Genomic DNA, 24,861 nt, shown 5'->3' on the forward strand with positions numbered 1-24,861 from the left:
GGGCTTTTTTTTTTTTTTTTTTTTTTTTTTTTTTTTTTTTTGCTTGTCTAAAATCCAGTAAAATAACTCCTCTTGCAAGAAAAGGTTTCCATCTTGGAAGGCAAGATTCGCCAAACAGTTGCAATTGTTAAGATTGGATCAACCCATGTAAGACAGTTATTACAAATTAATGTTTTGTTATTAAAACGACTGTTGTGAATCCTTACACTTAGCTCCAACTGCTGTTTGCGCGAAGCTTCGCAATAGCTTTATGTACCTTATACAGTACTTCCTGGCTTGAATTAAGTAAAAAAAACCCCATCACTGCCTAGAGTGCTGGGGTTTTTTTTTAAAGTTACCAAAGTTTTTGTTCTATTCAATGCTAAGATCATAAAGCAACTGCAATGGGAATGTTTTGAACATACACAACACATACTTCTCAAAAGATAAATTTCAAAATTTCCAGAGCTCCTTGTGATACTTGGACCAAAAAATGTAGAGTTTATGCCTTTGAAGTTGACCATTAATTATGCCAATTACTTAATATTTACAATTTAATATTATTTGTTATTCCCCTCCATAGGGCACGCCAAAAGGGTTTAAATCTAGGAGAACATGCATAGAAAAAACCCATTTATAATGATGAAAAACTACTCACCAATCTAAAAATAAACACCAAACCCCTCAGACAAAGCAAGCAGAACATGCTAGAGCTAGGTCAAGGCAAAGCTATAGTTTCAGCAGCCAGTCTGACCAAGCTAATACAGTCCTGATAGATCTAAGACGCTTCTAAAATCCATGCTTAATTCAGGTTTTCCTTGATAATGCCAAAACACTATTTATATGACTTGCCTATGTCAGCCAAGACTTTATAGCCCAACTGTAAGATCAGGTAGGAATGCTAAGTGAAGGCAGAAAGATTAAGTAGCAGGTTTTTTCCAGACAGTACCTAGTCTCATTTGCATTGCAAAATATATAATGCTGCTTTATTCGGAATATAATTGTTAAATCTCTAAGTAAGACTACCTTTTTTACTATTTAACTGCCTACAAGCAACAAATTAGTACAAACTCTGAAATGTGCCAAACGAGAAGTAAATGATTGAAAACTGTCTGCATTTACTTTCTGCAATAAAGTATCAATTATATCAATGAGAAATTAATGTAAAAAACTGTAGATGCATTCTGGCTTTAACAGTGCATAGAAACTCCAAGGCAAAATATAATAAACATAGTATCTAAGCAAGGGGAATCTTTATCAGTGTTCACTCCTTACAGTCAATCGCCCAATGCTTTTGCAGTTCTCATTGTGTCTTTATGGAACTTAATTTGTAGCTCTTCAAACTGGGAAACAAACTATGAAAAACAGAAAAGCATACATCAAACTGGATTTTGTTTCTTGTTTCCAACAGAACAGCAAATGCTAGGATTCCTGGTATTTTTCAAACCCATAAAACCAGTAAAATACAAAACAAAGGAAGGGAATTAAATTTGCGCCATCTATTTGTTTTTTATACATTCCTTTACGTTCAAAGCAAAATGACCAGTACAAAAGTTCTGTGTATTTTTTTTTCCTTCTTTCACTTTCTTATGGAGTCTGCAAATGCTGCCTTTTTTCTTACTTTTTTTTTTGGAGGAAAAACATTTTCTGAAGACTTTACTTCTTCCTCTCAAAATTGAGGTTTTAATTATTTCAAACAAAGGCAACTGATGCAACAAAGAAAACTGATGTTTTCTTATTAGCCAAGCATTTTTTAATTGCTGAATGCATAATATAACTAAATGTTATTATGGCAACTCACTCTTCTAAAGCAGTACTGTAAGTCATTAACAGCAGTGTCAAAATTTCTATGTAAGAGAAGTAGTGGTATTCATGCTGCTTTACCCTATTATCCTGAAAATTTTAGCTGCTCAAGACCCACTCTGTGCTTTGCAAGGAATTTAACAAACAGTGTGCTGAAAGAAGCTGAAGTACCAACTAGACAGTATATATAATCAGACGTATATATTGGTATATTCTTAAAAATTCGGCATACCATATAAATTATAGTAACAAAACTGGTTTTGCAGCCCCAGAGAGTGCAGTAATTTTTTCAAGCATAAGGAATTATTGCATTTATAGTCTGAGAAGGTACTGTATCCCCAATACTTCTTTCATCTGCTCTGAAATACCTAAGCTGTACGGTATCTAAGTGTTTAGCCTACTAAGGACTACAATAAAGTAGAACTGAGAATGAAGCTAAGAAAAGCTGGAATGAAGACATTTTACTATTCAGAGTAAAGCACAATTCTCTTTATGTTTCATTTAAGCCCAGATAAAGATTCCCCTTTCACTATTTCTTTGGTAAAAATGGCTGCATCACATTTGCTTCATCACCTAGTAAAAGGCATTTTCTTTGGTGGAAATACTTTTTTGGTCTTACATGTCCAGTTTTACAACACTCAGATAATATACCCACTCTCTATTAACCATTTATTCAGTGAATACAACACTAGTTCCAGTTTGGCAGATAAAAATCAAACAGACCAATCATAAACCAACAGTAGAGCCTAATTACATAAAAAACACCTGCTACTAGTAAAATGTTACAGATAAAGGTCTAAATACAACGTATCATATTATCATCTGTATAAAATGGGTAGTTTAAGAACATTTTAAAACATAGAAGACTTCACTTCAAAACATAGTGAATTTTTAAAAGGCATAGTTGCATACATCTTCTGTAGCTTTATGATGATTTCCACTTCTGTTGGCATAGACCTCCTGCAATAAAAAAAGAATAAACACATTTTATCATAATATGAATTCTGTTATCTTGCCACTTAGTACTTTTCCCCATTTGTTTGAAAATAAACTTAATTCCAATCAATACATCATTTTTTTGGGGTATGGTCTAATTTGCAAGTCATAGAATTGTTTAGATTAGAAATTACCTCTAAGACCATCAAGTCCAGCTGTTAACTCAGCACCACCACATGTAGCAGTAAGCAATAACCTTAAGTGCCATATCCACACATCTTCTGAGCATGCCTAAGCTGGATGAGTCCATCACTTCCCTAGGCAACCTGTTCCGACGCCTGACCACCCCATCAGTGAGGAGAGTTTTCCTAATACCCAATCTAAACCCCTTCTGATACAACTCAAGGCCATTTCCTCCTGTTCCATCACTTGTTACTCGGAAGAAGAGACTGATCCCCACCTTTCTACAACATATATTCAGGGAGTTATAGAGAGCAACTGGCATTCATCACGTTAAGACATTAAAACTTCTGACACTGTATATGAAGACAAAGCAGGTGATTCTCAGAGAAGAATCCTTATTTACTGAGTGCAACGTGTCATAGGAAGTTTTAAGAATGGAACCTCAGATTAAATGTGAGAAATCCTTGAGGGCTGGTTTTGACTGAAATACAGTTAAATTTTTCACAGCACATGGTATAGGGCTAGGTTTGGAGTTGTGCTGGGAACACAGCACTGACAACAAATAAATGTTTTAGGTACTGCTCATCAGTGCTTGCAAAGTCACAAGGCCTTGTCCTCTTCCCCACCAGCAAGGAGGCTGGGAGAATACAAAGAGTTGGGAGGTGACAGAGCCAGAGCACTTGCCCCCAGCTGATCACAGGATTCTCCATCCCATCGGTCATCATGCTCAGCATGTAAAGCTGAGGAAAGAAGGGGAAATGGGGAAGGGACACACATTCAAAGTCACAGCATTTTTTTCCTGATTAACCCAAGCAGCTATTACACACATTCAAGCATGACGAAGCCCTTCTTTCCTGGAGACAGGTGAACACCTGCCTGCCCCTAAGAAATAGCAAATGAATCCTTTCTTTTGCTTCTGTGTTCAGTGTTTGCTTTCTTCTTTTAAGCTGTCTGTATCTCAGCCTCTGAGCTCACCTATTTTTTTACTCATCTGATTTTCTCCCCCATCTCACCAGAGAAAGCAGAATCAAGTGGGTGCATGGGGCTGAGCTACCAGCTGGGATTAAACCTAAGAGCAACAGAGACTATGTAATCTTGGAAAATATTTATTCTAGATCATTTTCTGAGTTGTTACTCTTTTTATGTGAACTCTGACAGTTTTCCTTCTGCTCTTTAAAACAAAGGGTATGGCAATAGTCTTTACACAGGTAGATGACTTGTGAGGATGATGAACCAGCAGTGACAAATGCAAAGCCATTCACACCTCCCATCTACCAGAGGCGGAGGTTCCAGATGCAGAAGAGAAACAAGTGTGTGTAGGATTGGTCCTCAAACTGACAGACCAGCCTCTGACAAGCACTTCCAGATGGCATAAGTAGAAACAGCCTATAATCAGACTGTAAAGAAGGCAGAGAATCAGGAAGTTCATTACATAGCTTTCATGGGACTACACACACTCCGGTTCCTTATTCTACAACTAGTCCTTTCCATCACCATCTATTAAGCCCAGTCTTCAATCCCAGACTAATCTACATCTCTCCAGAACTGTCATATTCCCCACTTGCTATTATGGAGGATCCTTTCTCCATAAACTCACTTGACACCCAAAATAAAGCTGGGAAGAGTGGGATTTTGAACACAGCAGCACCTCTATTGCATCTCAGCACCTACTCCAGCATTGATTGGACTCTTTCATGATCAGGAGTCAAGTGGATTAACTTGGGTCCCATTTTAAACACTGCATAGATTATCACAACTAATAAATTACAATGACAACACAACTGAGTTAAAACAATTTGGACTTGATTTCTTGTTGAACTGTATCTTACTTTACCTAAACAATTATTTAATTACTATGCTGCTCCCACATTAAAAAAAAAAGATTGGAATGTCAAGGTAGACTTCTTTGTCCTAGTGTTAGGCTGCTCAAGTGAAAAGTAAACTCTGGTCTCTCATCTCTTTCTTACCTTTCAAGAACCTCTTACTTACTTTTCAAGGTTTACTTCTCTGCCTAGAACTACTTGCGTCTCCTAGGAACGCCTTCTGATTTACTACAAGAAAAAAAAGGTAAATTCCAAAACTGAACAGTAAGAGAGGGTGATCATTTCCAGTCTCCTTCTGGAGTAACTGCAACTGAGTGTTATGCTGTGTATCACAAAGACGACTTGAATTAGAAGTTCTCTTGCTTGTGATTCACTAGGCTCCCACCTAAATACACGGCTGGATGTGACATTTAATTATAGCTTCATCAACCAAATACAGCTGTATTAGTCATGCCCTGACATAACAGGCCAGACATGTTCCTCTGGAGCCACTCTCTGGTACACAAATCCATCTTCTAAACAGCCAAGAGCTGAAAGCACTTTCAGTTCTTGAGTCAGGAAAGTACACAGTTAAATAAATTTTCTTCATATGTGTTTATCTAAGAATTACCAAATAAAGATTAAGCAGCTGCACAGAACCACATCCCACAAGGACAAAATCATTATTTTAGTGCACTATTCTGTGTTACCACCCTGGTAGTTTCAGCATGTTTATGAGAAGTGTGCTGTGCAATAAAGACAGTTTTTCAATTTTCAACCCAAGACATTCAGCAGTGTAACAGCATACTGTATTCCCAAGACATACTCCCACTTTATTTTGTAATTGAATTAGAGCTTCAAGTCTGTTCAGATAAGTGGAAAAAGCATCAAAATATATTTTCAGCACTGAAAAAAGGAATGAGAAAGTGAATACAACATAGGAAAACGAAGAAGGTCACTGCAGAAAAAAAAAAATCAAGGAGGGAAAGAGAGCTACTCAGAAGAAAAAGGGAGACAAACACAGCAGGAGAGAAGGGATCAAGAGGACAAAAACTAGAGCAGACTGGACACACCTAAAATGAGGACCTGTTAGGCAACTTTCCTCTTGTTTTAAGAGGTAAACAGGCTAGATAATGGAACCAGGCTTCAGAGGACAGGCAGAGAGACAGGTATAGCATATTTTAGCAAGCAAGCCTAATGAAATAGATGAACCTAAGGACAGGAAAGCCAACACAGGAGCACAGACCATGGAACAGCAGAACAGCAGCCAAGTGCCTACACCTGCTCCTTTGGTTACAGCAGCACAGCCCAGAAAGCCCAAGCTACCAGCACAGTGTGCAATCACCTGTGAGGTTGGAGTTAGCCCCCAAAACAGTCAACAATGCCAGCTCCCAACACCCCAGCAACTACAGGCTTAGCTAAAAGAGTTAGGGCTTTGACCACATGCAAAGGAGAGAAATGTATGTTAACACAGACAACTATACTTTGCAAAAAAAAAAAAAAAAAAAAAAAAAAAAAAAAAAAAAAAAAAAAATCAGAGCCACTTCTGTTACACTTTCACCTGAAAGTTATTTCTATGCACTTACAGTCTTCTAGAATGAGCTTTTGTGAGAACACATGATGCTCTCACAAAAAAACTAAAACAACCCCAAACCCAACACGAAACAAACAAAAAACTACCAAAAAAATTTCCTAATTTCAAAATCAAGTTCCAGATAGAAAATAGTGTTCTGCTCACTCTGGAATTAGAAATTCTTAAAGAAAAAGAATAAACTGTTCTTTCATGTTGACCATCATCCCCCTTCCCAACAGGATCAACAACAAGGTATAATTTTGTACAACACAATACACATAAGAACAAATATTGAATTACAGTATAGGAACTTTTTTGTTTACAGTTGCTCAATTTGGTCAAACTCTTTTTCACCTCCTGCAGAACAAAAGAAGTATTATATAGAAGTATCCATTTAATAAACAACAGAAAAATTCTTGTTTAGTACATTTAGTAATTGTTTATTCTGAACAAAATGTGGGGTTTTTTGTTGTTTTTTTTTTTTTTTTTGGTTAGTTTTCTTAAATAAGTATTTCAAATAACCTTGTTTATCTATTAAGGAAAATTCCCTCCAAACTGGTGAAAAAGCTGATTTTGATGAAGTTTTATTAGTCTGATTTTAATACAAATAATCTTATATATAGCTTTATACATTTCTGTATTTTAAAATCTAGATAACATGCATTTATGTCTGTATTAGACAGATGCATTTCTCCTTCTTACTAAATGTCTTTTAAAAAATTTCTCCCATCAAGGCTACCAAGAATTTTTTCCATCCCTAACTATTCCCCCAAAAACTATAGCCTCAAAATTCCCTTGTATTGTAAGGAAAAAAGCCCCTCAGGACTATATCAAAACTGTTATGGATAAGTATTGCTTAGTGAAAGCTCGTTTCATTGCAGTATTTTAGATGAAAAAATTTTATCAGAAATACAGATGTGAAAGCGACCCGTCTTCATGTATGACACACTATGGGTCATAGTTTTCTACCTTTGGCTGCAATTACAACAGAAAGGTAGAAATCACTTAAAAAAACCCCAAACAGACCAACCAAAAACTCCCCACCAAAACTTACTTTTTCCTTTCCTTTTCAAATACACCTCAAAGAGGGCAATAGTAGTTACAAGAATAGCAACTTCAGCCACAACTGCTATAAAGGGTTTGAGAGGTGCTGTGATGGACAGAACTCTAAGTTCAAACCTCACTTCACTGGTTCCTAAATCAAAAGACGCTTCACACCAATATACATCACTGTCTTCCTTGGTGAGCTTGAGTATCTCCAGACGGTTTACCTCGGCATATTGTCTCTTAATTAAGAATTTGTCTGTAGGCAAAATCTTATCAATGGGAACCTGAAAAAAATACATTTCAAGTCTTAATAATGTAATGAGAAGGTATTTAATCAAGCAGTATCATCAACATTCTGTTTTGTATAGGTATGTACAACGTGTTAGGAACAAAAGGCATTCATGAAGAACAATCACCCCACCTTAAAGGGAAGGATTTATTTTAGCTGGACATCCTAGTTCCTTCTAGACCACTGGATTAAGAAACAAAGTTTCAGTGGGCAAATTGTCTGAACTGTTTTAGTTCATCTGATACCAGGTAAGAGGCATCTTTGGCTCTATTGACTCTTCAATGACAAAGGTATCCTTGGCTGCCAGATCTAATGCACGGGGGTTCCACCACAGCAAAAAAACATGCACTTTCAAGGAAGTCGAAGTGGGAGCTCTCCTCCACTGGGAAATATACTGTTAAAGTCAGTGCTAATCTCCAGCGGTATAAAGGAGGCAGATCTGTTTACCTCCTCTCAGCAGACAGTGCTGCCCTCAGAAGAGGGTTAAACCAAAGTGTTTTAGGAAGCTGTGCTTTCTAGATAGGTGGTAAGGCTAAGAAATAGAATTACTTGTACCTGGAGAAAGTAAAGGGTCATACAAAATCTTACAGGTAAAAACCACATCACACTTTTTGTAAGATTATTTTTGTCTCCAGTAGCAATATTTGAGTAGTGTAACCAGTATAAATACAGTAAAAACAAATCTCTCAAGACTCACCTTATTTGGGAGTATGGCAGGGCCTTTTTGAAAAAGAAACATACAAACCAGAACAAAAAACTACATCCCTGTAGCAATGAGTACTTGTAAATATTACAGACTTTTTTTTTCCATTTTCATAAAGATATTTCAGTTAAAGTTAAAGGAAATGCAGTTTGTAGAGCTTGCAGTAAAGTACAAAGTTTCTGTACTTATTTTTGTCACACTGTTTTGCTTGGCCAATAGAAGAAGATCTTACCCGCCCAGTTCCATTGGTCATGTTCATGTACCAGGCCCAATCCTTGGGATTATACTCAGTTCTACAAACCATTACAGCTCTATCTCCTTCATAAGTGATTACGGGTTTTTCTTTTCCTTCAATCTTTGGTACTAAAAGAAGGAGAGAAGAATTCATCAAGTGAGAGATATACGTTTTCATTAGTGTTACGAAGAACATATTTAGGTATTAATTTACACCCCATTCACTTTTTCTCGTAAAACCCTCATGCTTCTAATCATTCATGACATGACATAAATGTGGAGTTATTTCAGGCTGCTATTCCAGATATATAATCTGTGCAGAAGACTAGAGGAATCCCATTTTCAGCTGCTGCGTGATCTTGAAAGTTGTCAATTAATACCAAACAGCAAGCAAAAAAAAAAAAAAAAAAAAAAAAAAAAAAAAAAAAAAAAAAGTCAGACTGCAATTTCTACCCCTGCCCATTTCCTCCTTCCCTTCCTCGGGAACTGCAAGCCACATGCTTCAGTTCGAGTACACTAGAAACAAACAATTTTCCTGCAGTTTCACTCAATCTGCAGAAACCACTAGAAGTCTGTTTCAGCCACAATGTGACTACATAATGGTATCTGGCAAATTGTACATACAGAGCATTTCTGTAACTGATAAAAAGCTGCAGATTGATAGAGATTTGAAGTTACAAACATTTTCTGAGCTGAAACAATGACTTTTGGTTGCATGCCAATAAAAAGGACTTTTGTTCCAATCTTGCTGAGGACAGAATACAGTCAACAAGAAACAAGACATCAGTTTAACTTCAGAGCTACCTATCCTAGCCATTGTAACTTGTGCCCCACAAGCTTCCAAAAGCATGTGCCCAGAAAGGCTATTGAATGTATAGAGACTATCCAAAGATAGTTAGAGCTTAGCAAATGCATTATGCTGGACTATGTATTTCCCCTTCCTCTCCCTCTTTATTAGGATGTTTACCAACATTTTCCTCAGATCCACCAATTTTGAATTTTACTTCAAATTTGATTGCTCTACTTTTTAAGTACAGATTCAGTACACACTTTAGGTTTTATTGACCACACTTGACTGAACAGGCCAAGTATTTGCTTTCAGCTGTTATGATGAACAATTTGATACAAGCGAAGATTGTTCTTGTCCTCTTCCCTTTTTGACTGGTGAGCACAAATTATTTTTCCCCAAAAAAGGTCTGCTTCTCATGTGTATTCAAACTTAAGTTTCCTATACAGAAATAAGTATTAAACCAGTTTGTTAATAAAAACACTGTTTTTAGTCTCAGAATTTGCTACATCATACTTCAAGACCCTTAACTAGTGAAGTTCTCTCGCTCCAGTGTGTTTTAATCATTAAACACTCTCCTTTTTAAAGTGTACTGGCAGAGTATCATCTCTGCTGTCCATCTTCCCATTAAAAGGGATGACATTACTAATCACTGCTGTAATCTCCCTTGCAATTCAGAGAAGAGGACACAGAAGCAGGTTGTGGTAAAAAAAAACCCTGTATACCCAGCACATCAAGCTTATGTGACAGTCAAAGAGATTTAGCCACACTGATGAGTGGCAAAGCTCACTTACAGGCATGCCAGAAATACATGTGACCACATTAGCCATGATTAGCGATATGAATATCCATTACAAACTCTGGGATCTGGCTCTGTAACAGTTAATCCTTGAATACATGTAAGGCTTGTCACAGGTATTTTTGCAAGTGGATCACGCCAAATTTGGTGACAATACTTCTGCTGCACAGACAAAGCCGACTTTTGAAGAAATAAAGAGACGGGTGTCAGCACCAGCATGTACACCAGTCAGACTTCCACACTGTTTTAAAAACAAGAGCTATTTCACGGTGCACATAGCTCAACTACTGCTTAAGGATCCCTGAACAAAGGGCAAAGAAATTAGTCTATTCTACCCTTTTAGAAGCTAGCAGTATTCACAACATTTTACAATAACATGAATCGCCTCTGTTTATTAACTTGAGCTTCCTGTAAGTATCTCATTGTTTTCTGCATACCTGAGTAAAAATGCAATGCCTCAAAATCTGAGGGATTGTGCCAGGCCAGGAACTGGAGGAACGGAGAAGAGAGGTAACATACTCAATAATCCCAAACTGCCTTGTGGAAAAGCTATTGCAGTTAGTCACAACCGTGATGACTTAAGCCACTGAGTCTATACCAACACACTACTCATCTTCCAGTTTGAAAACTGTTCTCCCTGCATTATTGACTGGAAGATTCACGGACTTCTCTTTCCCGCACGGACTTCTCTTTCCCGTTTCCTTCACTATTGCATTAATCTCAATCTTAAAAAGCATCAAGCCAGTACTTTTTATGGCATCAGTAGTGGCAGCATTCAACCATTGTGCAGCAAGTCTCTGATCTTCTAATAATAAATCAACCAGTCCTATGCACTGTTCTGGAAAAGATGACTTTCCTATTGAGTCATTGCTGCCCTTACAGAAATGGCTATTGTGTAGTTACAGAAAAAAAGTAAGGTCTCCTTGGACTTTTTTCCATCTACACAGACTTGGTTAGCCATTAAACTAAACCTTTCCCACATGCTGACAAGAAAAGTACATAATTATTTTTTAGAGATAAAAAGGCCTGAATAAACTATAACTTTGTCTTTATTCAGCACTGCAACCTAGTCTCTACTGGCTGCAGGTCTGAAAGCGGGTATCTGTATTTGACATTTGAACCCATGCAAGTTTCCTCAAGTCCTACTACTGGATATCCTGCAGAACAAAGGCAGCTTGCAGCTGAAGACTTAGGGAGTCCCACCGCTTAATTTAGCTGAGGTTAGCGTAATGATTTCAACAGTTAGGGTTTCTCAGAGATTGTGTTTAGGGAACATCTCTCCTGTATCAGCCTTCACAGATGAAACGCTTGCCTTGCTCCTTCCAAAATTTGTACGGTAGGAATAGAGAAGAGAGTAACTCCCATTAGAGCTATTCATCAGCTCCACAGCTTATATTATCGATTCCACACATCTTACATGCAACTGAATTTCACCTACTACTTCCAACACTATTGGAGAACACAAAACAGGAGAAAGGGCATTTATACTGACCAATGAAGGACACTAATTTTTCATCTAAGTACTGTTCTGATACTAACACAGAATAAAAGAAGCACTAAAGCAATAATGTTATGTTTTAGAAATACAAATGAAACTTGAAAAATCCTGCCTCCATTTTACCAACCATTTTTACCACTTTTAACACCAAACCTCAGATACAACTTGCAAATTATTGGCTCTGCATTTTGAAGAAATTTATCTGAGACACCATCCTTTATTCTCATGCCCCAGAAAGTGAAGTGCATTCACACCTACTGTAGAGAAGAAGAGGGAAGGGGAAATCAGTTGGTCAAGAAGGGTAAAAAATAGAATTGTATGCTGTTTTGGTTATGGGATTTTTTTTAAAAGGCTTTTAGTTTTTCACTCAAAATTCTTCTACCCATGCAACAGAAATTACTTTGATAGTTATTCTCATCTAGTCTAACTGTATTAGCCATTACTTATCAAATTACATTGCAATTTGCATACTATCCAGAAAGAATATTCATACAGCTTTGCAGTGGTCAGCTGAAACAAAAATTTAAAGTAAATACAAATTAATTAAATTACCTTGCAAATGAAACACAGCACTGACTTCTTTTTCACCTTTCAGAATACAAGTGTAACTTCCCAGCTGACTGCTGTCTGAGACGGTCACTCTTAAAAAAAAATACCACAATTTTTTTTTTAATAATTTCTTTTTGCACCACTACAAGTAACCGTTAATTAGCATTCTAAAGAAAACAGTAAGGATTAGTAATGCAGCAGAGAACACACCATCACTGCAACACTAGGATTCAGGTTTAGTGCAATGCAGAAACAGTGCAACATTTTCAAGAAAATGGAAGAGCACAAGCACACTTTGGATCATAAACACCATTTTCACCCTTCACGCTGACAGAAGGCTAATACAGCATTATCCACAGATTACTGAATTATACATGTGAACTATGAGGCATATCCTAGGTAGGGCTTTAGGAAGAATAAACCATTTAAATAATCTCTTTAACACAAAAAATATTTTTAAAGAGCTTCCATCTAATGAAGTCCAGCATCTTCTCCACTTGCAAACTATACATTTACTGTCTCTTTGTCACTTTCCTGCTACTCTATATACATGGATATGTAACTATTTTTCAGTTATCTCCTCATCGTATTTTCTACAATAGGAATGTTATGTAAGTATTACTGCTCTTAAAGCTATACAGAAATCAACTGGAGACCAATGAGTTAAAATGTGTAATTTGCCTAATTCTAAAGAACAAGAATAAATTGTATCAATTGTAGAAAGGCTTCTACAACATGCTTTGAGTTTCTGTGGAGGCCTGAAAGACTTAGGAAAACCTTCAAAGTATCTTTACTGTAAATCTCACTTCCACCTTGTGTTAACCATGAAGGAAAGAAAATGACCACTGATGCCTTCCAGATACTTGTAAAGCAGCAATGAGGTGGAAAAGAACATGTGGAAAATCAGGGAGTGGAAAGAGAAAGCACTAAAATATTTTAATCACAGACTGATTATTATTTCACTTACTGAACAGAATTTTTGGACTTCAAGGAACTGTCTCCTTATTCTATGTTCTTTAAAAAAACAAAAACAACACCTTTGCTTTTTGTGCACTAGAGGAAAAACAGGAGCTCCTCCTCCAGGCTTTAGGTACCTGCAACTTTTCTCCTTTCTGACAGCTTCAGTATCCTGATCAATCTTTGCATTTGACCCTTTTCCAATACACACATTACTAGTATTGGGCACTGTATATAACATGGTAACTCATCAGAATCTGCAAATCACAGTGTAAAGAATGCCACTTACTGGATGGTCCAGCTATTCGGAGTTTTACTGGTGTGATTGATTGTTCCACTTCCCTTTTTCCAAGTCACTTGAGGATCTTTCAAATTGGAATTCTCATCTAATTTGCATGTAAGATCAACCTTAGTTGGACTGGGAACAGGGACATTTTTTTCCACGGAAGCACCTAAAAGAAGTTTAAAAACGTTTAATGAAAAAATGTATTTCCTCATTCTGGGCAAAAAAACTTCAGAGACTATGTTTACATCTACAGGATTGCAAGTGGACACAGGTGCTCTTTATACTCTCCTGGGCAAAAAAGCTCCTGCAAAATCAGAGTTTGACAATAATTTTCTTAAGTCATAACTGAGTTAAAATACATATCCCTTTCCAAAAATATCTCAGTCCCATTTTGTATGTAAACTTCCTAGAGGGCTCTAATAAAGAAGCATAGATACTCATTTCACTGAGAGCGAGACAGACTTAAGAGACAGACTTAACTCTTTTTGACATTAATAGTATAATTTTCAATCTATATATTAAATATTTAATGCTTTTTGTTTGTATTAAATTATCTAAAAGCTTAAGATGTAAGTATCTATAATTTGGACTGACCTGGATTTTAGCCAGTTGCACAATTTTATGATGCTGTGAGATCACAGATATATCCTATTGCCAGGGAAGCTATAGATTGCAACCTTAACATTGCTGGATCATGCCTTTCATGCTATAGTTACTTAAGCTGACATCGAATCCTCCTCAAACCCATGTAGGGCTGTCTTTGCCTTCCTGGCAAGTCAGTAGAACTACAGTGGGAAAATATTCCAATTCAGTAGAAAAACTTGTCACATTTTTCATGAGCATAGGTTCATGAGCATAAAATAAACATATCCAAAATGTAGGTAACAGCAACTATCTGCTCTGATCCATAGAAACAACCTTTTATAAGAAAATACTTTAGATGTTGTACCCATTAGCACTGACATTTTATTTCATAATTGGCCTTTTCTTTCATGCCTTCTAGATAGATGTGTGGGTAGTCATCTAAATACTCCAAGAAAATTTATCCATGCCTCACTTTAATTCTAGATGTGCCCTGAAGTATTTGGTGGTCAAAAAAGCATAGATGTATCACACAGCTCACACTCTTTCCAAGAGAAAATGAGGTTTTAAGGTACAGTTCACTGACTTAGTAATGCAAGTCATACCTATGCAGCAGCAGAGTCTCACTGGAGTGAAAGCACCAGATCCAGAGTAAGTGAACTTTACTGGGTCTGGCACAGACATCTACAATCTGAAGAACATCATATCCAGAATTGCCAAGTCCCAGCTAAAATACTTCAGATTTGTTGAACTGGAGATAAACTTAGAAGTGCAACAGCTTAGTCTTCCATTGCAGAGCAACATCAGTCACTGAAACTCATTTATTAGAGCAATTAAGCTGAATAAATGAGCCAAGCAGGTGAGGTTGTTTATAATCAAAATAATTTTACAACTGCAATTAGTTCCACAGCAGCAAAAGTTTTACAGTCAGACTAATTACACCAGCTGAAAATAATATCTGTCCTTTATGAAATTATTATAAAATTAAATCCATACTTCAAATGAATGAAACATAGAACTGATGATGTTGAAGATTAACCAATAGCAAGACTGATGTCTGGGGCATCTCTGTACTAAGACTGCAGATACCAAAATAGGAAACAGACAGCACATAAAGTTTGCTGCTAGAAGAAAATGCAGCAGAATTACATCCTTAAAATACCGTGCCAGTACTTTGCAAATCTTCCAGAGATACTTCAGTTAGATCAGCTTCTCTAGCTACGCAAGAAATTAATTCTAGAATATTATTTGGCAACAAGGAACTTCGTATGTACTTTAGAAACAAGTTTATTTTTGCTGTTCTCCATGCTTTAACTCCTGCAATGTTGTTAAGCTAACACCTGTTTAGCAAGTACCCTAGCTTACATGGTCTCTCCAAGTGGAGTCACTAGTGCAAAAAAACTACCATTTCAATTGATTTGGAGGAAGAGAGTTATGAATTAGTTTTAATGAGAGTAGGAATCTAATTCTTCACTGCAAAATACTTATTATTAGAACACAGAAGTTGATAACAGCAAAAATGTACTTAATTTTTACTGGGCTCATCACATGCTCACTGTAAACATCTTCACTTTATCAAGAACTTGCCCTTCTAGATGCTTTTACAACTCATATGAAAGAATGTGTGTACTCACATTCAGTTTGAAATAACTGAAGACAAAAAATAACATACTCACCAGATAGGACTATCTCATGTTCTGAGACACTTTGTGAGTTCTGCTTGCTTGCTGGCTTGAGCTTTTCTGTGGCAACAGCTGAACCTAACAAGGTTTGGGCAGAAACCAAGTTATCCTCTATAAGTAATCACACAGTAGTGTCAATATGGTTTGGCAATTATTAATTATAACAATCTTAAAAGGAGAGAACAGACCTTGCCAAATGCTGACTACTGTGGAGATCCTTTTGAAGACCAGTGTTAGCAGCCATAACCTTAAAGCAGCAGTGTTGTAGGGTTGCTGTTATAGCAATTACACTGTTAGATAATGGTTTCCAGCTTTATCATAATGTTGCAGTTTTGAATGTCAGTGTCTAAAAACACTATAGCTACTTCACGGCTTGACTCAAAAAGTCACCTACAGCTTACATACAGGACTACATCAATGCTTAAATAGCTCTTGAGAAAGTAATAAGCTTTAAAAAAAAAATTAAAAAAACCAAACCAACCAACCAAAAAAACCCATCCAACAAAAAACCCCAGAACAGAATGCTGCCATTCCCAAAGCCACTACAATCTAACAACAGAACCAGGAAGTCAGAAGCAGACAATCTAATCTAAGTGTTGCTTTAATGAATGTAGAGGCAAGAATGCCTACACTACAAAATGGTCAAAGACCCTCACTACTCCTCAAAACTTCTGATATACAGCAGGTAATGCCCTTCTACAAAGAAATGATACCAATATCAACCACCATATGCCTGACCTAAAAATATTCTCCTTTTTTGAGGAAAACCTACATTTACAAGGTGTATTGTCACCAAAATTCCTTTTGGGTGAGTCTACAGATCACATACCCCCTACAAAGCTTGATACACTAACTCTAAGCACCATCTGTATCCATCACTTATTCTCATGTATATCAAGAACACAAAGAAAGCAAATTTGTAAGTGCAGCTCTAACAGATGTACCCTAGCTACAATAATCTTTTCTAAATTAAGATGAAAAGAAATAGATTTCACCACCACTCCGAAAGACATATTAAAATTTTTACACCACACATGCTTTTATATGCTTGGAAAGTAACTTCATTATCAAATATTTCATAATGCATTGTAGAAATATATGAACAGTAATTAGAGACTGACTCTGCTTAGTCACACAACATTGAACGTGAAAACCATTCTGGTTTTTGTACAAGGAAAGGGGCTTGATTGTGTCTCCTGTTCATGGATTGTAAAGATTCCCAATCACAATTGAGAAGACAGAGGAACTGGGCTACAGCTTTAGCCTTCCCACTGAAAGATGCACTGGGTGGCTGAATTGATCACTGTGAAGTGGAAATAGCACCTCTGAAAGCCTACAGCTCATCAGAATTACTCCTTCTCTTCCCTGGCAGAAAATACTGAACTCTCAGGTAAAGCTCTTAAATGTGGGACTTTGAGTTACAGTTGAGAGGATCTGGCTGTGCTGAAGGAGGTCCCTGCTAGGTTTCCAACTAAAGGCATAAGCAGAGGTACACCTGCCTTTTCAAGTTGTTGGCCAGTTTCAGGAAACATACTGTCAAGCTCACAGCACAAGGAATTCTGTGCCACAGGCAATCAACCCTCTGCCTGGGTCGCTCCATCTGCATTTTCATACTTTTCCTCAAGCTTCAATCAGTGTAAGTAAAAATAAACCTGTATAGTAAGGTGGTTAGTAAGGAAAAACAGAACTTCAGGCTTCTTCTTATGGTGTTGTTGACAGTAGATTGTTGTCAATCTCAACTGACAGGAAAAAAAAAGGCTTTTTAAGCAGAGAAATCAAGGCTGTCTTTAGCAGTAGACAGTAGTCCTGTTGGCTCTAGACATGAACACCACAAGCCTTGACCTCTGCCCCATGGAGAAGTAAACTAGTCCAAGTGTTTACCCAGAAAATACTATCTAGATGGAAAAGTTCTGGCAGGTCTTTGCCTGCCTGTGTGCAAGAACACTCGGACAGCATTCCAGGGTTGTCATGGATCACCTGAATTTATGTCAGTCCAGTGCATGTGTCACCTGCTTTTTTACTGAAATCCCTCACAACAACACATTCAGAAGGCAACAGTCCTAGTTCACATGGTAGATCCAGCCACAAAAAACAGCCTTTAAAGTGTCTTGCAACAAACAGGATTTTCACACTGACTTTCCTCCTAAATTCACGTATCAAATGAAAATATTCAGAGGAGGTCATATTATATGAAATACTTTCTGTTTCATCTATATCTGTGTGTATTTATGTATGTAGAGAACTACTGAATCTATTAGCTATTGCACTCCTAGTTCTCACATTGAGCTAAAAAGCTCCAAAGATGAACACCAGACAAATACCATTATCTCAAAAAAACCCCCAACTTGTAGTTGAAATAACTTGCCAGAACTCAACTGAGCTCACACAGAAATATGAGCTTCAGCATGAGCTTCGGGACAGAGCTGAAATTCTGATTCTCTGATCTTTACAGAGAAAGGAGAAGTAGAAACAACAGTCATGAGTTTGTTGTCCTCCCTGGAATTTTTTCTCAACTCCCCGTTAAAAATACAGTTGAGGTATAATGGGAAAACAGACTGTTTTGACACAGCCATAAATAATAAAGATGAAGCTAGCAGGCACAGTGATGCAAGGGCACTTTTATACCTTTTATACCTTTCACACAGGCACAAGGAGTTCTCATATTAAAAAACTGTCATGTCTAAAGGCTAGAACAGAAGCCCCCTGCAGTGGTACTAGTTTGGGCACTGCCTGACCTCCAGGGTTATTGCCTGCTTTTAAGGCATTTATGCCTAAGGGTAACAGGTCACAAAACTGGCAGTTGTATAGCTTTTTCCAGGTCTGGAGGTACTTGTGACACTCAAGCTCTTGCAGTGGTTTTAAATGACCTGGGTGCTGTATCTACTTCTGTTTCTTCCAAAAAGTTACAATCTTATTTCAAGAGACTTAAGTGTGAAAACATACTCTATATGATAAATAAGTATCAATAGGAAAAAGGACTACAGTTTAAAGTGCACTCAAATAAAAACAATTACCAGATGATTCATGTCCAGCTTGCATCTTAGTCACAGAATTCACCTCAGTCTGATTGGAATCTTGTGTTGTCACAGCTGAATCTAAAAAAAAACACCCAAACAAAACACCATAAAAAGCTTAAAGAAACTTTGAGTTAGAAAAAGCTAGTTCATGAAATAATTCCAGCAGAACATCCTAACCTCAGCCTTTCTCCTCCATTTTTTCCCAAGTTCTGAGCACACACATGAAAAAGTGCACAAGAATTGTTTTTCATTAGTTTGCTCACTTTAGGCAAGAAAAGATTAAAGAATGGAGGCAATATTTATTTGATCTCTAATTTCTGCATAGAGTTCTTTTCTCAGTTAGCTTATAGCCAGGCAAAGCTACTCCTCACGATGTTCCAGCAACTTCTTAAGCTGTACTCGCATCCTTTTTGTTCATGGGCTTGAAACACCACTTATGCCACTGACACTGGTCAATTACTATTAACGCAGACTAGCAGATTTTGCAATAGAGTAAGGACTTCATTACAACCTTACTAATCTAGTTCTCATGAATGACCAATGAACATACTTCCTTTGCTTCCACTAGCACCTCAGTAAGCAAAAGAAAAGACATCTGTATCAAACATTAATTTCAACATCTAATACTAAAAATTATTTCCAATTTTCTCAGTACCACTGCAAATCTGATCCACCTCCTCCTATAATACAGTTTTTACAAGAACCAGTTAAGACTCTAGTTTGCTTTATGATCTTGCCTGGAAAAAGAACAGCAATGGAAGAGGCAAAGGACTTGATCAACAGTTGTGTCACTCCTAAGAATTCAAGATATCTAGATGTTTTGGAAGAATGGAAATGTCTCCTCATTCCCTTATTTCCACATTTGGATGACAGAACTAGTGTTTATTTTGTACTATCTTCACTGACAAAGGTGTTCCAGGACATATTCTAGTGCCATAGCACTCAGAGAAAGTGAATTCAGCCACACAAGGAAAAGAGGACATGTATTTCTCATTTGTAATTAAAGTCTTGGGAGGGGGGTGGAATCAGGATCATGAACTCTTCTGGACATCCAAGACAGCAACAAACACGCACAGACCACAAAATCACAGAATATTCTGAACTGTAAGGGACCCACAAGGATCCCTTCCAACTCTTAAGTGAGTGGAAAGCTACATCATAGTTTAAGTGCACTCAGACTTGAGAACCACATACCTTCTGCAGAAAGTGAAGTCAGCACTCTGCCATTTCCTACAAATGAACATTATTAACCCTCCTACTCCAGCACCAATAGGCGTTGACAACCTATGGATTCTCCACTGGCACCTCCAGAACACAGTTACTCCACCACAACCATGCCTGAATTACACCATCTGCTGTTTCAATACGCCCACCATACTTCAAGTTTGGATCAAGAGTAAAACACAGTAGTCAAAAGATACGATTGAAAGAATTAAGTATTAGTGGTTCTTAATAGCAGCTCACTTTTTATCAGTCCACCAGTCCCACAGCCAGCTGTTCCAGCCCTTCAGCTAAGAAAAGAACTTAAAAAAATCTGCTCTGACGGACAGGCTGGCTAGTGAGCCAGATTGTAAGAAGACGGAGCCTTGTTCTTTGCCTGACAGGGGTACTGCGCAGGGAGAGCTGTTAGTTTTCTGATATTCACAGCACAACTGAATAAAGGTCCATGAATTTTTATATCTGCAGCATCTTGAGGTGTTCTGAGTATGTCATGGATCACCTGCACATTAATTAAAACCCCAATGATGAGAAACTTAGAAGGTGACAGTGCCAAGCTGTTCAGCAGCTCTGTTATCTCTATGCAATGAAGGCAGATAGCATGCAATGTGGTTTGCATACTAACAGGGTTCTCATCTTGGCTTTCTTCCTTGATTCATAGATCAAGTGAAAGAAGTCAAGTAGTGTTTTTTGTCAACCCTGCTTCTAGATTTTTGATCTTATCCGTCCACATGTCGAACTACATAGAACAGAGATAACATTGCACCACTCTCTTCCTCTCATATATACTTGCTGAATAGCACTGGAAATCAAGATGGGCCAGCACTGCATCATTTTATCATTATTATCATCCAGACAGGCAATGACATAAGCAAGTCATGTGGAGTAACTTCTCAAACTATTGAAACTATTGAGGCTGCATGCCTCAGCCTGTAATTGTTTTGCATTAGATTTAATCAATGGTGTGGTAGCTTGTAGAGGTCTCATTATCCTGATTTCCATGCAGGAAGGAATAGGAAAGAGTATGATATCATGAATTTAGTTTTTCTACATCACCTCTGCTTCATATGGCAGTCAGTATTTTGGGGTAAAAAATTTGGATGTACCATGCTTACTATTATAAGAGTAATTTCAGGCTTAAAAATTTACTTCCTCTCTTCCAGCCAGAAAAGCAGCTGTGTAAGAAAAGGCTGAAATGTATTTTGGTTTAATTTAACATCTTTATTTTACTGTTTAATTTAATATCAATCATATACTTTTTAAGTTCACATGCATTCAGTAGTATCCAAAACCAGCCACCAGAACCTTCTTATGCCCCAGATCCTCTCTGATGAGAGAATCAACATTAAGGCCTTACAAATACCCTGATAAAAGCCATTCCTTCAGGTCAAACCAGAAAAACCCAACTTGGAAGCAAAGTCTGTTAGGAATGAGGTATGTTCTACACTCACAGCTCCTTGAATTCTTCAGGACCAGAAGGTGAGAGATAAGATGTGGTGGGATTGCTTTATCTAAATCAATCTGGCAGCATTTATTGCAACTAAATGAGACAACCACAAAGGTAACTCAACCAAGCAGCAAGCCCTGAAACAGTGCTCTGACATTTAGTTAGAAATTACCCTTAACTTAATGCAAAATAAAAGCAATAGTTCAGATTTTTCCAAACCAATTAACTAAGCAGTTACATGACTAAGATAAGACTAACAAATATCTTCAAGATATTATCTCAAAATAAAGATCCAATAGGGCTTTTGGGGCATCTGCCTGACCAGGTGCAGACTATGTAATCCACTTTTCTGCAATTCAGTCCTTGTGCGGTAAGTGTTCCCTCTGCTTACTTTTACTGCAAGCATTTCTTTTGGTTGAAGAACCCTCACATCTCCAAAACAAACTCAGTTTCTGGAATTCACTGGAAACTAGTTTTAAGGTATTCTCCCTTCAGGTGACATGAACTTCCCTTTGCTGCAGCTGTGTAGATAGTCCCTGTGCTTGACCACCTTTATACACTTAGTTTATAACCAAAGAAAGAGTAAACTACCATTTTTTCATTTAAATCATCACAGAAGTCACAGTATGATGCCTCCCTATCTAGTCCATAGACCTATAAAAACATTTAACAGAAGTCTGGAAAACAACAGCTTCTTCACTCTAGACTGATGAAAAGTACTAAAGCTAGTGGCTTATTTCTGATGTCTGCTCTAAACCACATGATACCCACCACTTTAAGAAGACAGTAGATTTGTGGAATTTTTGGAAACACAAAGAAAGTTTTGCTGTTTGATTAACTTGGTTTTTTCTTATGAGAGACTATATTTTCACCAATGGCTTTACATAAACTTAAAACAGCTTCAGCCACCATCAGGTATGATGTTTGGCATTAACAGCTATTAAAAATAAACATCTTATGGCAATTAGCCACATGCTGACTCACATTCCTACAAATATCAACCATCTGCACTCAAAAAACTTCTCAGTTAAAGTGAACTGTTTAGACAGGACTTCAAGTTCTGTGTGTACATAAATACACGTGCACTTTTAAGAAGACTTAAGAACTACAAAGTAGATTTTCATCTGTGTACATACTTAAATGCACATTTCAAACAAGACTTCAGAAGTGCAAATTATGCTTCACAATAATGTGAAACTGCTAGAAATTTTGCAGAAGGTACCATCACCTAGGGAGAAGTACTGGTCCTCTCGGTACCAGGAAGTGCAACAAAGGCAGAACAAAACATAACTGCTTGTATTTTCCACACTGAAAATGCAGTAAAACCACAATTAATTCAGGCCACAGCACTGATGTTCACATATAAGTATGTGTACGCACACATACATGGGACACAACTCTTGGCCCTTCACAAGACTCACTCCAAGAATCTCACCCTGCACAGCAAACACCAGCAATCTGGCAATTCCTACTATAACCATTCTCTACTACTCTGCAGCGCCTCAAAAAGATGGAAAAAATAACAGAAATCCACTAGTTTTACAAAGACCGTACTTCCCGAGAAGCAGAGATGGCCTGCTCCTGACCTGCAGAAAACCTCCAGAGGAGGAACAGGGCCCAGAAGGCTCAAGTCCCTCGTTAATGGATTTTAAACGCTACACTTAAAAACAATACAAAACCCCAAGGAGTACCCCTCATGACCCATTAGGCACACTGGTATCTTAGTAACGTAATCTATCGATCTGCGGGGAGTTTTTTTGGTTGTTTTGTGAGGGTTTTTGTTCTTGTTTTTAAGCATTTAAACGCTTTACTCAGTAAGGACAGGAGAGAAACAAGACACACCACCACACCTTCCCAATCTTGCACCTGTGGGCTAATAAACCCTTTCGCAAGCGAGGGAGAGGGTGCTGAGGCTACGGGAGGGCTGAGAGCCGATGCGGCTGTGCCCATTGCCGCCGTCCTCCACAGCGGTGCCGGGGCACAGCGAGAGCAGATCCTGCCGTCCCACAAGAGCCCCGAACGCCGAGAGACAGGGGCGTCGGGCAGGGTCGGCGCCACTGAGAAAAAGAAACGCCCCAGCCGCCCCCACAGGCAAGGCCGAAAGGCAGGCGCCGTGCCGGGGCAGGGCTGTGTCCCCGGAGAGCCGGGGGATGCTGCGGAGCAAGGTGGACCTTGCTCCCAGGCAGGGCTCTGGTCCACCTCGCTCCGGCCCGCCCGACACGGAGAGGGCCCGGCCCGGGGAGAGTTTACATTTACCTGCAGGGCTCTCGCCGGAGACTCTGGTGCAGAGCAGCAGCAGCAGACACCCCAGGCACCACCCGGAGAAGGTGGCAGGCATGGTGCCCCCACCGCGCTCCCCTGCCTCGGCGCGGAGCCGCGCCCCGAGGGCTGCACCACCTGAGGAAGCCTCAAGCGGGCCGGAGCGGCTCTGCGGGAGAGCCGACTATTCCAGCAACGACAGGGGCCAAGTGCAAAGTAAAGCTGCCCCAAATTCAGCGGGAGGAAAAAGCAAGAGGCCAAAATAACCGCCAAGGAGCCCTGGACCACAGCCGTTTCCCTGCGCGGGGGATGTGCTCAGCGGAGGGCCCGCCGCGCTTTAAGTAGCGGGCACAGGGCGGGGGCGCGCACCGGTGGCTAATTGGACCGAGGCCCCAGCGCCTGAGCCTCTCGAGAGACTCCCGGGGCTGCGGAACGCTGATAAGGCACGTAGGGACACAGGGTCGGGACTTATTTCTGGCCCGAAGGGGCAGTGGCTGTAGGATCACGAGGGCAGGATCAGTCCTCGGCGGCAAACGGCCCCTCCGGCAGGGCTTGCCCGGAGAAGGGTGTCTCGAGCGGAGCTGTCTGTCCCCGCCCTTTGGCTGGTGACCCTCTGGGGAGCCCGGCTTCGAGGGTCACTGGCTCCAGGACAGCTGGGTTATCCTGTTTAGGAGCTGCAGCTCTTCTGCATCCCTTTTCCTAAATCTCCCAGCTTACACAGCAGTGCTCAGGGAGCACCATTTCTAGCAAAAGCTCCTCAGGTTTTTGATTATGGTTAAGTGAAATTGTTTATACTTTTGTTTTCTGTATGCATGTGTGCTTACCTAGTAAGCCTGCTCATATGTGTATATATATATTTACATATGTGCATTATACGCTTGGTAAATAACTGAATTCTGATAGTGCAAAATGGAGTCTAGCAAGGTGGCATTCTCTAAAATAACTTTGCGATGGGGTACTTCCTGCTTCTTCCTTCTTGCCAGCTTCAGCTAATGCAGAGGTTAAGTTGTGTGAGAGGTTTGTATCAATGATGCGAAAAGGTGACTGCAAAAAAGTCTTTACATCATCTTAGCTCATCATGCTGACAGAGCTGTAGAAGTTTATACAGAGTAAATACCCTGTGTGTTGATTTTCCATCACTGGACATGTTTATGCTTCCATCCATATTTTCTAATACCAGTACAGTGATCGTCAAAATAAAATTTTCATTCATAAAAACTCCCAGCAAGTA

General features: G+C 38.8%; 1 protein-coding gene across 2 annotated transcripts; it reads right to left on the minus strand.

The window, feature by feature from the left end:
• Positions 1-344: 344 nt before the first annotated feature.
• On the minus strand, positions 345-23,923 carry EMB (embigin). Of its 2 annotated transcripts, XM_066181129.1 has the most exons (10): positions 23,628-23,923; positions 18,704-18,784; positions 15,684-15,767; positions 14,613-14,633; positions 13,429-13,591; positions 12,186-12,274; positions 8,548-8,678; positions 7,331-7,607; positions 4,891-4,952; positions 345-2,742 (listed from the first exon to the last, which is right to left on the minus strand). In XM_066181129.1, the coding sequence occupies exons 1-9, from the start codon at positions 23,707-23,709 to the stop codon at positions 4,894-4,896; spliced, it is 987 nt and encodes a 328-aa protein (XP_066037226.1). In that variant the 5' UTR covers positions 23,710-23,923; the 3' UTR covers positions 345-2,742; positions 4,891-4,893. The 2 variants fall into 2 exon arrangements, with proteins under 2 accessions (XP_066037226.1, XP_066037227.1); XM_066181130.1 differs by lacking the exon at positions 14,613-14,633.
• Positions 23,924-24,861: the final 938 nt, after the last annotated feature.

This window comes from Chamaea fasciata, unplaced genomic scaffold (genome assembly GCF_029207755.1).
Source record: "Chamaea fasciata isolate MVZ Bird 193981 ecotype frontalis unplaced genomic scaffold, bChaFas1.0.hap1 SCAF_4, whole genome shotgun sequence".
Classification (NCBI taxonomy): Eukaryota; Metazoa; Chordata; class Aves; order Passeriformes; family Sylviidae; genus Chamaea; species Chamaea fasciata.